At 46.5% G+C, this 12,784-nt stretch overlaps 1 protein-coding gene across 3 annotated transcripts in view; it reads right to left on the bottom strand.

Annotated features, from left to right (window-relative positions):
- LOC112260805 (ephrin type-A receptor 3-like) overlaps window positions 1–12,784 on the bottom strand; it is a 206,049-nt gene that overhangs the window by 47,105 nt on the left and 146,160 nt on the right. For 2 of the 3 annotated variants that reach the window (XM_042328930.1, XM_024436155.2), the window contains exons 11-13: window positions 5,083–5,150; window positions 4,239–4,364; window positions 3,272–3,457 (exon numbers count right to left, since the gene is read on the bottom strand). In XM_042328930.1, coding sequence (XP_042184864.1) covers window positions 3,272–3,457; window positions 4,239–4,364; window positions 5,083–5,150 — 380 coding nt within the window. Of the gene's footprint in view, window positions 1–3,271; window positions 3,458–4,238; window positions 4,365–5,082; window positions 5,151–10,388; window positions 10,567–12,784 lie in introns of those variants that run through there. The other variant, XM_042328931.1, reaches the window with a different exon arrangement.

Here is a 12,784-nt window from a genome sequence, read left to right as displayed (position 1 = left end):
TGGGGAGACTGGGTTGGAGACATGGGGAGACTGGGGAGACTGGGTTGGAGACATGGGGGAGACATGGGGGTGACTGGGTTGGAGACATGGGGAGACTAGGTTGGAGACATGGGGGAGACTGGGTTGGAGACATGGGGAGACTGGGGGAGACTGGGTTGGAGACATGGGTGGGAGACTGGGGGAGACTGGGTGGGACATGGGGAGACTGGGGGAGACTGGGTTGGAGACATGGGGAGACTGGGGAGACTGGGTTGGAGACATGGGGAGACTGGGGAGACTGGGTTGGAGACATGGTGGAGACATGGGGAGACTGGGTTGGAGACATGGTGGAGACATGGGGGAGACTGGGGGAGACTGGGTTGGAGAATGGGGGAGACTGGGGGAGACTGGGTTGGAGACATGGGGAGACTGGGGAGACTGGGTTGGAGACATGGGGAGACTGGGGAGACTGGGTTGGAGACATGGGGAGACATGGGGAGACTGGGTTGGAGACATGGGGAGACTGGGTTGGAGACATGGGGAGACTGGGGAGACTGGGTTGGAGACATGGGGAGACTGGGTTGGAGACATGGGGAGACTGGGTTGGAGACATGGTGGAGACTGGGGGTGACTGGGTTGGAGACATGGGGAGACTAGGGGAGACATGGAGACATGGGGGAGACTGGGGGAGACATGGGTGAGACATGGGGGAGACTGGGTTGGAGACATGGGTGAGACTGGGGAGACTGGGTTGGAGACATGGGGAGACTGGGTTGGAGACATGGGGGAGACATGGGGAGACTGAGTTGGAGACATGGGGAGACTGGGTTGGAGACATGGGGAGACTGGGGAGACTGGGTTGGAAACATGGGGAGACTGGGTTGGAGACATGGGGAGACTGGGTTGGAAACATGGGGGAGACTGGGGGAGACTGGGTTGGAGACATGGGGAGACTGGGGGAGACTGGGGGAGACTGGGTTGAGACATGGGGAGACATGGGGAGACTGGGTTGGAGACATGGGGAGACTGGGTTGGAGACATGGGGAGACTGGGTTGGAGACATGGGTGAGACTGGGGAGACTGGGTTGGAGACATGGGGAGACTGGACATGGGGAGACATGGTGGAGACATGGGGAGACTGGGTTGGAGACATGGTGGAGACATGGGGGAGACTGGGTTGGAGACATGGTGGAGACATGGGGAGACTGGGTTGGAGACATGGGGAGACTGGGTTGGAGACATGGGGAGACTTGGTTGGAGACATGGGAGAGACTGGGTTGGAGACATGGGGAGACTTGGTTGGAGACATGGGGAGACTGGGTTGGAGACATGGGGAGACTGGGTTGGAGACATGGTGGAGACTGGGTTGGAGACATGGGGGAGACTGGGTTGGAGACATGGGGAGACTGTTGGGGAGACATGGGGAGACTGGGTTGGAGACATGGGGAGACTGGGTTGGAGACATGGGGGGAGACTGGGGGAGACATGGGGGAGACTGGGGTGGAGACATTGGGAGACTTGGTTGGAGACATGGGGGAGACTGGGGGAGACATGGTGGAGAGATGGGGGAGACTGGGTTGGAGACATGGGGGAGACTGGGGGGAGACTGGGGGAGACTGGGGGAGACTGGGGTGGAGACATGGGGAGACTGGGGGAGACTGGGTGGAGACATGGGGAGACGGGGGAGACTGGGTAGAGACATGGGGAGACTGGGGAGACTGGGTTAGAGACATGGGGAGACATGGGGAGACTGGGTTGGAGACATGGGGAGACTGGGGGGGAGACGGGGAGACTGGGGGGGGAGACTGGGGAGACTGGGTTGGAGACATGGGGAGACTGGGTTGGAGACATGGGGAGACTGGGTTGGAGACATGGTGGAGACATGGGGGTGACTGGGTTGGAGACATGGGGAGACTAGGTTGGAGACATGGGGAGACTGGGTTGGAGACATGGGTGAGACTGGGGAGACTGGGTTGGAGACATGGGTGAGACTGGGGAGACTGGGTTGGAGACATGGGGAGACTGGGTTGGAGACATGGGGAGACATGGGGAGACTGAGTTGGAGACATGGGGAGACTGGGTTGGAGACATGGGGGAGACTGGGGTGACTGGGTTGGAAACATGGGGAGACTGGGTTGGAGACATGGGGAGACTGGGTTGGAAACATGGGGAGACTGGGGGAGACTGGGTTGTAGACATGGGGAGACTGGGGGAGACTGGGGGAGACTGGGTTGTAGACATGGGGAGACTGTGGGGAGACTGGGTTGGAGACATGGGGAGACTAGGTTGGAGACATGGGGAGACTGGGTTGGAGACATGGGTGAGACTGGGGAGACTGGGTTGGAGACATGGGGAGACATGGGGAGACTGGGTTGGAGACATGGGGAGACTGGGTTGGAGACATGGGGAGACATGGGGAGACTGAGTTGGAGACATGGGGAGATTGGGGGAGACTGGGTTGGAGACATGGGGAGACTGGTAGGAGACTGGGGGAGACTGGGGAGACTGGGTTGAAGACATGGGGTGAGACTGGGGGAGACTGGGGGATACTGGGCTGTAGACATGGGGAGACTGGGGGAGACTGGGGGAGACTGGGTTGGAGACATGGGGAGACATGGTGGAGAGGTTGGGCATTTATATTTAGTGACATTCATATATATATATTGATAAGTTACCGTCCTACAGAATGTCAGTGCAGACAGAAGATACACCATTAAGCCAAGTAAGTGATGCATTGTAAATAAATACTGTGCTGAGCTAAGTGTTTGGAAATGATACAAGCATGTTTTGAGAGAGAGAAATCGAGAGAGAGGGAGGGAGCGAGGGATGGAGGGAGAGAGAGAGAGAGAGAGAGAGAGAGAGAGAGAGAGGATGGAGTGACAGTGATGGTGATAGTGATCTGTTAGGAAGGTTGTTCAATCCTGTGCCTGTGTCTCTGTGTGTTCTGTCTTTTCTAAATCACCTATCACATCCAAACACTCTTTCTCTAATGTAATAACAAGCACTAGTAAACATGTGCCCCTTGTACCTACACGTATACACACACACAAACAGACACATCAACAGCATGGGCTGCCATGGTAACTGGAGCCTCTACCTGGTCGAGGGTCAGGTCTGATTCTCATTAAGAGCACAGCTGTCTCTCTCACACATAGGTACGTTACACACATACATGCACACACAATACATGATCCAAAACAAACAATAGTCATATCTAAAGGAATAGGTGAAATACTGTGTGGTGATGGACAATCTCTGCTTAGATTAGTCAAAGTAGCTGTCAATCACTCACATCGTGTGACCACACCCTCCAGTCTGATGATGTTTGGGTGGTCGAACTGTCCCATGATGCTGGCCTCAGAGAGGAAGTCCCGCCTCTGTTTGTCAGCGTATCCTGCCTTCAGACTCTTTATGGCCACGTAGATCTCCCTCTTCCCCTGGAGTCGAAGACAACCACTACACACCTCCCCAAACTCACCTACAACGCACACAGATACCCACAGTATAAATAACCACACAGCTCCAAAACTCATTTTCAATACACACATACACTGAGTGAACAAAACATTAAGAACACCTGCTCTTTCCATGACATAGACTGACCAGGTGAATCCAGGTGAAAGATATGATCCCTTATTGATGTCACTTGTTAAATCCACTTCAATCAGTGTAGAGGAAGGGGAGGTGACAGTTTGAAAAAGGATTTTTAAGCTTTGAGAAAATTGAGACAAGGATTGTGCATGTGTGCCATTCCGAGGATGAATGGGCAAGACAAAAGATTTAAGTGCCTTTGAATGGGGTACGGTATTAGGTGCCAGGTGCACCATGTTGTGTCAAGAACTGCAACGCTGCTGGGTTTTTCACAGTCAACAGTTTCCTGTGTGTATCAAGAATGGTCCACCACCCAAAGCACTTCCAGCCAACTTGACAACTGTGGGAAGCATTTGAGTCAACATGGGTCAGCATCCCTGTGGAATTCTTTTGACACCTTGTAGAGTCCATGACCCAATGAATTGAGTCTGTTCTGAGGGCAAAAGGGGTGCAACTCAATATTAAGAAGGTGTTCCTAATGTTTGGTATCCTCAGTGTATACAGCATTAGTAATCACACTCAACTCCGCAAACTCTCCCACATTACACATTGAATGTAAAATGCCCATTTCAAAGTGTCTGCGTGATTGATTAATAATCAGACTGCTCTTGACTGCACCATTGGTGTCCCACAAGGATCTAGGTAAGGGCCACTCAGGGATCACTCACCCGCTCCGATGACTCTCTCTATGCTGATGCTGGAAGCATCAATCTCTTTGGCAAAGTCTCTGACTGCCTGGTTAGGGTCCTCATAGGTGTGTGGATGGATATATATCTTACTGCCAGGAAGTTTGACTGGAGGCAAAAACAAAGAGGGAGATAGATCTCAATAACTTTCCTGTACAAAGCGGTACAACACACGAAGAAAGCAGTACAACAAATGCGTTCAACTCCAACGTAATTAAAGGTACGGAAATGGCTGCCGAATCCTTGAGAGTTCAATATCACACTACATTGCCTCTCAGAATTGTTTTTGTTTACGACTCACAACAACACTTGTATAGTTGCTTCTCAGAAAAAAATTGTACAAGTTATTTAGTTGTTTGAGTTGAAGTAAACTTGAGCATCTTATGACGGTGACAGTGATTCTCTGAGAATGTAAACTGCTTCTGTGTGGTCTAGCAAATGTTTTGAATGTTAGAGCTGAGGCAGAGTATATTTATCCTGATTTTCCCACGTACAGAGAAAAAGGTGTCTTCCTGTTTGATGGATTGCAATCGTCTGAATCACTTTCTGTTTATGTAAATGTAACAATAACATGTGACACATCGAAAGAGTGTACTCTGTTTGTGTGTGTGTGTGTGTGTGTATATGTGATGCTTGGCAAAGAAAACATGCGGGGCATTCAGCAAACACAAACAGCTTCTTCATAAAAATATCATAAACAACCCATTATGGAAGGTTTCACACGACTCTGAAGAAATGCTTCTTTGGCCGCCTCTGAAAGAGATATCCTTCCTCTACTGTATATTTGAGAGTGTGTTGTGTGTGTGTGTGTGTGCATACTGTGTACCTCTTCCATGTTGAAACTGAAGCTTCTCTTCGTCAGGGTCCTGCTTGGCTTTGATGTACCCACAGTGTCTGAGGAACAAAACACACCAACTGGTTAATGACATCATGGTTTGTGTGTGTGTGTGTGCTTGTGCAGGTGTGAGAGTTGTGTGTCTAGTGTGTATACTGTGTGTTGTGTGAGTGCGTATGCACACCAACTGGTTAATGACATCATGGTGTGTGTGTGTTGTGTGAGTGCGTATGCACACCAACTGGTTAATGACATCATGGTGTGTGTGTGTGTGCTTGTGCAGGTGTGAGAGTTGTGTGTCTAGTGTGTATACTTTGTGTTGTGTGTGTGTGTTGTGTGAGTGCGTATGCACACCAACTGGTTAATGACATCATGGTGTGTGTGTGTGTGCTTGTGCAGGTGTGAGAGTTGTGTGTCTAGTGTGTATACTTTGTGTTGTGTGTGTGTGTTGTGTGAGTGCGTATGCACACCAACTGGTTAATGACATCATGGTGTGTGTGTGTTGTGTGAGTGCGTATGCACACCAACTGGTTAATGACATCATGGTGTGTGTGTGTTGTGTGAGTGCGTATGCACACCAACTGGTTAATGACATCATGGTGTGTGTGTGTTGTGTGAGTGCGTATGCACACCAACTGGTTAATGACATCATGGTGTGTGTGTGTTGTGTGAGTGCGTATGCACACCAACTTTTAATTTCAGTGTAAGAAACATGGCACACATTGAACAGCTGAGGGTATTTGAAAGTCTACGAATATTCTCCTATTTTTCTCCCCCTTCTCCAACCCTCTATCCACCTCTCTCTCTGGTCTCTATATGCAGGAGCAAAGTTTGTTCTTAAGTGTCTCTGTGTGTGTGTGTGTTGGCACCCTCCAGGCTGTAGTCATCCCCTTTAATTAGAGGTCCATACATTACCATGTATTCCTACAAACCATCTCTTTAACTCTTCTATCAACCCTTGTGGTCATTAAATGTCTCTGCCTAAACCTCCATTGGGTACCACGTACACACACACACACACACACACACACACACACACACACACACACACACACACACACACACACACACACACACACACACACTGCAGAGCCGATCAATCCAGCAATCAATAACAACCATCAATCGATTGATCAGCCCAGCTGTGAGGAAGTGTTAGACTTGCTCTGTTTAAAAAGCGCCACTCTTTGTGAGAGGTTGGGTCGGGGTTGGGGGCAGAGGGGTTAATATTAGCTTTTCTCCGCTCTGTAAAACTTCAGTAGGAAAACAGCTCATTTAATAAGCCAATTCACACAAAACACCATTACATTTAACGCTCACTTAAATACAGCATGAAGGTTTTAGCCCAATACATAAAGGCGTAAAATCAATTTTCACATCGTCAGGTACTAAAACAGAACATAAATGGTTTCTTTCTTGGCTCCTCTTCTCCCTTCTTCTTTGCTCTCCTCTATGATCTTTTCCTTTCATTTCCTCTGCTCTTTTCCTTCAAACCATCGTTTCCTCTTCTCTCTTCACTTGCTATCTCTTCATTCCCCCTCTCCACTCCTCCCCTCTCTCCTATCATCTCTTCTCATTATGAAGACTTACGAAGGGATGTTTATCTAGAAAAGAAAGCCCCTCCATCTTTTACATCCTAAGCAGGGCCCAGTACATCTGAAAGACATTCTGATTATAATTGGTTTGGAATCAGTTCCAAGAGCTGTGATCAACCTCTTTTACATTTTGACACAAACTATAGATGGGGAGAGGGATAGGACAAGCACTTGATATAGATGGGGAGAGGGATAGGACAAGCACTTGATATAGATGGGGAGAGGGATAGGACAAGCACTTGATATAGATGGGGAGAGGGATAGGACAAGCACTTGATATAGATGGGGAGAGGGATAGGACAAGCACTTGATATAGATGGGGAGAGGGATAGGACAAGCACTTGATATAGATGGGGAGAGGGATAGGACAAGCACTTGATATAGATGGGGAGAGGGATAGGACAAGCACTTGATATAGATGGGGAGAGGGATAGGACAAGCACTTGATATAGATGGGGAGAGGGATAGGAAAAGCACTTGATATAGATGGGGAGAGGGATAGGACAAGCACTTGATATAGATGGGGGAGGGATAGGACAAGCACTTGATATAGATGGGGAGAGGGATAGGACAAGCACTTGATATAGATGGGGGAGGGATAGGACAAGCATTTGATATAGATGGGGAGAGGGATAGGACAAGCACTTGATATAGATGGGGAGAGGGATAGGACAAGCACTTGATATAGATGGGGAGAGGGATAGGACAAGCACTTGATAAGGATGGGGAGAGGGATAGGACAAGCACCTGCTATAGATGGGGAGGGGGATAGGACAAGCACCTGCTATAGATGGGGAGAGGGATAGGACAAGCACCTGCTACAGATGGGGAGAGGGATAGGACAAGCACCTGCTATAGATGGGGGGAGAGAAAGGACTAGCACCTGCTATAGATGCGGAGAGGGATAGGACACGCACCTGCTATAGATGGGGAGAGGGATAGGACAAGCACCTGCTATAGATGGGGAAAGGGATTGGACAAGCGCCTACTAGAGATGGAGGGAGGGATTGGACAAGTGCCTGCTATAGATGGAGGGAGGGATAGGACAAGCACCTGCTATAGATGGAGGGAGAGATAGGACAAGCACCTGCTATAGATGGGGAGAGGGATAGGACAAGCACCAGCTATATATGGGGAAAGGGATAGAACAAGCACCTGCTATAGATGGGGAGAGGGATAGAACAAGCACCTGCTATAGATGGGGAGAGGGATAGGACAAGCACCTGCTATAGATGGGGAGAGGGATAGGACAAGCACCAGCTATAGATGGGGAGAGGGATAGGACAAGCACCTGCTATAGATGGGGAGAGGGATAGGACAAGCACCAGCTATAGAAGGGGAGAGGGATAGGACAAGCACCAGCTATAGAAGGGGAGAGGGATAGGACAAGCACCAGCTATAGAAGGGGCGAGGGATAGAACAAGCACCAGCTATAGATGGGGAGAGGGATAGGACAAGCACCTGCTATAGATGGGGAGGGGGATAGGACAAGCACCTGCTATAGATGGAGAGAGGGATAGGACAAGCACCTGCTATAGATGGAGAGAGGGATAGGACAAGCACCTGCTATAGACGGAGAGAAGGATAGGACAAGCACCTGCTATAGACGGGGGAGAGGGATAGGACAAGCACCTGCTATAGATGGGGAGAGGGATAGGACAAGCACCTGCTATAGATGGGGAGAGGGATAGGACAAGCACCTGCTATAGATGGGGAGAGGGATAGGACAAGCACCTGCTATAGATGGGGAGAGAAAGAACCTGTCTACCAGCGAAACAGGGGAAAGGGATAAGGCTACTAGGGAATTGTATTTTATTTTATTTATTAGGATCCCCATTAGCCGACGCCAATGTCAACAGCTATTCTTACTGGGGTCCGACACACAACGAAAAATACATTACAGATCAAAGACTTTACAATTTACATTTAAGTTACACATACATGTCAGTACATACACACAACCAGTAGGTCACATGTCAGTACATACACACAACCAGTAGGTCACATGTCAGTACATACACACAACCAGTAGGTCACATGTCAGTACATACACACAACCAGTAGGTCACATGTCAGTACATACACACAACCAGTAGGTCACATGTCAGTACATACACACAACCAGTAGGTCACATTTCAGTACATACACACAACCAGTAGGTCACATGTCAGTATATACACACAACCATTAGGTCACATGTCAGTACATACACACAACCAAAGGTCACATTCAGTACATACAAAGACCTTTAGGTCACATGTTACATTTACACAACCAGTAGGTCACATGTCAGTACATACACACAACAAGTAGGTCACATGTCAGTACATATACACAACCAGTAGGTCACATGTCAGTACATACACACAACAAGTGGGTCACATGTCAGTACATACACACAACCAGTAGGTCACATGTCAGTACATATAAACAACCAGTAGGTCACATGTCAGTACATACACACAACAAGTAGGTCACATGTCAGTACATATACACAACCAGTAGGTCACATGTCAGTACATATACACAACCAGTAGGTCATATGTCAGTACATACACACAACAAGTAGGTCACATGTCAGTACATATAAACAACAGTAGGTCACATGTCAGTACATATACACAACCAGTAGGTCACATGTCAGTACATATACACAACCAGTAGGTCACATGTCAGTACATATACACAACAAGTAGGTCACATGTCAGTACATATACACAACCAGTAGGTCACATGTCAGTACATATACACAACAAGTAGGTCACATGTCAGTACATATACACAACCAGTAGGTCACATGTCAGTACATATACACAACCAGTAGGTCACATGTCAGTACATACACACAAACAAGTAGGTCACATGTCAGTACATATAAACAACGGTAGGTCACATGTCAGTACATACACACAACACGAAGGTCACATGTCAGTACATACACACAACCAGTAGGTCACATGTCAGTACATATACACAACCAGTAGGTCACATGTCAGTACATACACACAACACGTAGGTCACATGTCAGAACATACACACAACAAGTAGGTCACATGTCAGTACATATACACAACCAGTAGGTCACATGTCAGTACATACACACAACACGTAGGTCACATGTCAGTACATACACACAACAGTAGGTCACATGTCAGTACATACACACAACACGTAGGTCACATGTCAGTACATACACACAACAAGTAGGTCACATGTCAGTACATATACACAACAAGTAGGTCACATGTCAGTACATACACACAACAAGTAGGTCACATGTCAGTACATACACACAACACAGTAGGTCACATGTCAGAACATACACACAACACAGTAGGTCACATGTCAGTACATATACACAACCAGTAGGTCACATGTCAGTACATACACACAACACGTAGGTCACATGTCAGTACATACACACAACACGTAGGTCACATGTCAGTACATACACACAACACGTAGGTCACATGTCAGAACATACACACAACACGTAGGTCACATGTCAGTACATATACACAACCAGTAGGTCACATGTCAGAACATACACACAACCAGTAGGTCACATGTCAGTACATATACACAACCAGTAGGTCACATGTCAGTACATATACACAACCAGTAGGTCACATGTCAGTACATACACACAACACGTAGGTCACATGTCAGAACATACACACAACAAGTAGGTCACATGTCAGAACATACACACAACAAGTAGGTCACATGGGGAGAGGCGTTATGCCGTGAGGTGTTGCTTTATTTGTATTTTTAAACCAGGCTTGCTGTTCACTTGCTCTATATAAGATGGAAGGGAGTTCCATGAACTCATGGCTCTGTATAATACTGTATGTACGCTTCCTCGAATTGATTCTGGACCTGGGAAAAGGAGTGAAAGGGAGAGTAAAATGAGTGAGAGAGAAAAAGAGGAGAGGAATTAGAGGTGATGAGGAGGAATGAGGTCTTGTTAGCCTCAGTTAATATGACAGTAGTTCAGTGCCTAATCCCTGTGTTTTTACACAGTTGAACAGGTGGAATAACTCAGCCTAAAATGGGCCCTTTAGGGGATACTGTCTATGTCTGGGACTGGGGTGAGAGAGGGAGAGGCAGGGAGAAAAACACACAATCCTAAGCAACCTGCATACACATTGTTTGAAGTACATAGACCAACATAGCTTCTTTAGTAGGTCAAAGCTGTGTGCTGAAAAACCTTGGTAGAACATGGGTGGAGTAGGCATGGTGGTGCTCATGTGAATTTCCTTCATGGTGTTTTTTACACTGGAAAGGGGATTTTCTGTTAAAGGTGCATTATACAACATTTCCACAGGCAAAGCTAGAGAAATGTTTTCGCAACCAAAGGTCTTTCATTGGCAGTGCTATTGTAAACTTTAATTCAGGCTCTGCCAAAAGGTCTGAGCCTTAATGGCACAGGTGGTGTGCTTGCATAACTGCAAGGATTGCTGGTTAAACCCTGGACTGTTGGCTGTTGCCCTCTAATAGCTCAAATACATTTTGGACGTACTATTAAAGTATACATAGAACTTAGAATTGATAGTGAAAAGTCACTCTCTGAAATTTTCAGAAGGCGAATAGCTCAATTGATTGCAACAGTCTTACTATTCTGCCCTTGAGTTGCGTTCCCATGCAAAACTAGACAAAACTAGCTAACAACTAAGTCTTCAATAAAACTCCCAAGGCGTGACTTTTCTTGAATGAATATATTGAAAACGTTTATGTTGTGAAACTGCAAAATACAGAAAAGAATATACTTTAGTATTCAATTCACACCGACATACTGTAGCTGTACATTAAACATTTGAAGTTGCATAAATACAAAGCACGCGCTAAGGTACCATGCATCTGGCATGATGCCAAACCATATAGCTAATTGTTAACCATATGGTAATTGGCTCCTTTCATTACTCTAATAATGTACAACCATCTATGTAGAATAACAAAGCATATTACACTAGAAACAGTAACAAACTACAGTATTGTATATTTTACAATTCGTTTGCATGATGCACGAGCAAAGTAATACAGCTAACGACATACATGAAAGGCATTGCAATTTGTGAGTTAATGCAACCAACATTGATAAATAAGCAACTCTATCAATAACAAGATTATCATCATTAGCTAAATGCTTGAATCGAACTTACAAACAAATATTTTCCAAGGCTGAAGCGTGACAAGAAATAACTACATTGAAAGACCTGCACCGTAGCGTTGTTTGTAGCTGCTTTTATGTGTGCAGAACAAATTCTCTACTTCCTGTTTGCGTAGTCTTTCTAAGTACCAGAAACATCCACTAGGGGGCAAATAACACCATTGAACACAATGAAAATCCAATTGAACCATTGTAATAAAATAATTTGTTACCTTATAACAGGATGGCAGCACACTTACGTTGTAAAATATTACTAAAATCCCATTGAAAGAAAACGGTTTTAAAACATTGACTTCTGAGCTATGCATCCTATACATTTATACAATCCGGGTTAAGGGGGGCATTAGCTCCCTCCCCCACCCCTAGAGCTGCGCCACCGGAATGGCCGTGCACGGCAGAGTTGGTGACAAATATCCAACACAAAGACTAGTCCAGCATCCAGATCGTAGCTGTAGATACAATCAAGATGGTTAAATGAAAAAGTTGTTGGTTTGGAACTGTTGATCAGCAAACATTTTGATTCAAATGTCAAGAAGACAGGTAAGTAATGTATTATGGATGTTAGCATTTTTCTCCTGATGCTAGCAAGCATGCATTTGCACCAGGCAGGCAGTGGACTACCAAGGAACTGTTTATATGTAATATTTGCTAGCAATTTGTTTTCTCAGCTCCAGTTTGAGTTGTGTCCTGTCTGACCCTGAAATGTGGCTAGCTCTTACCGTAGCTTGGACTATGGAGTAACTAGCTAGTTTTTCAAAATCCCATTGCATACATTGTAAGATAACAGCGTGACAATTTGCCCAAAGTTTGGTGTTAGTTTTGCACTAACCTAAAATAGCAAGCATAAAATAAACCCTTGAGCAGAGTTCCCACATCCGGTTTTCAGCTGAAGAGGAAGCTAGGTTGAAAATAGCTGTATCCCTGAAA

The sequence above is a fragment of the Oncorhynchus tshawytscha genome, linkage group LG10 (assembly GCF_018296145.1).
Source record: "Oncorhynchus tshawytscha isolate Ot180627B linkage group LG10, Otsh_v2.0, whole genome shotgun sequence".
Taxonomy (NCBI): Eukaryota; Metazoa; Chordata; class Actinopteri; order Salmoniformes; family Salmonidae; genus Oncorhynchus; species Oncorhynchus tshawytscha.
This window is presented reverse-complemented; position numbering and strand designations above follow the sequence as displayed.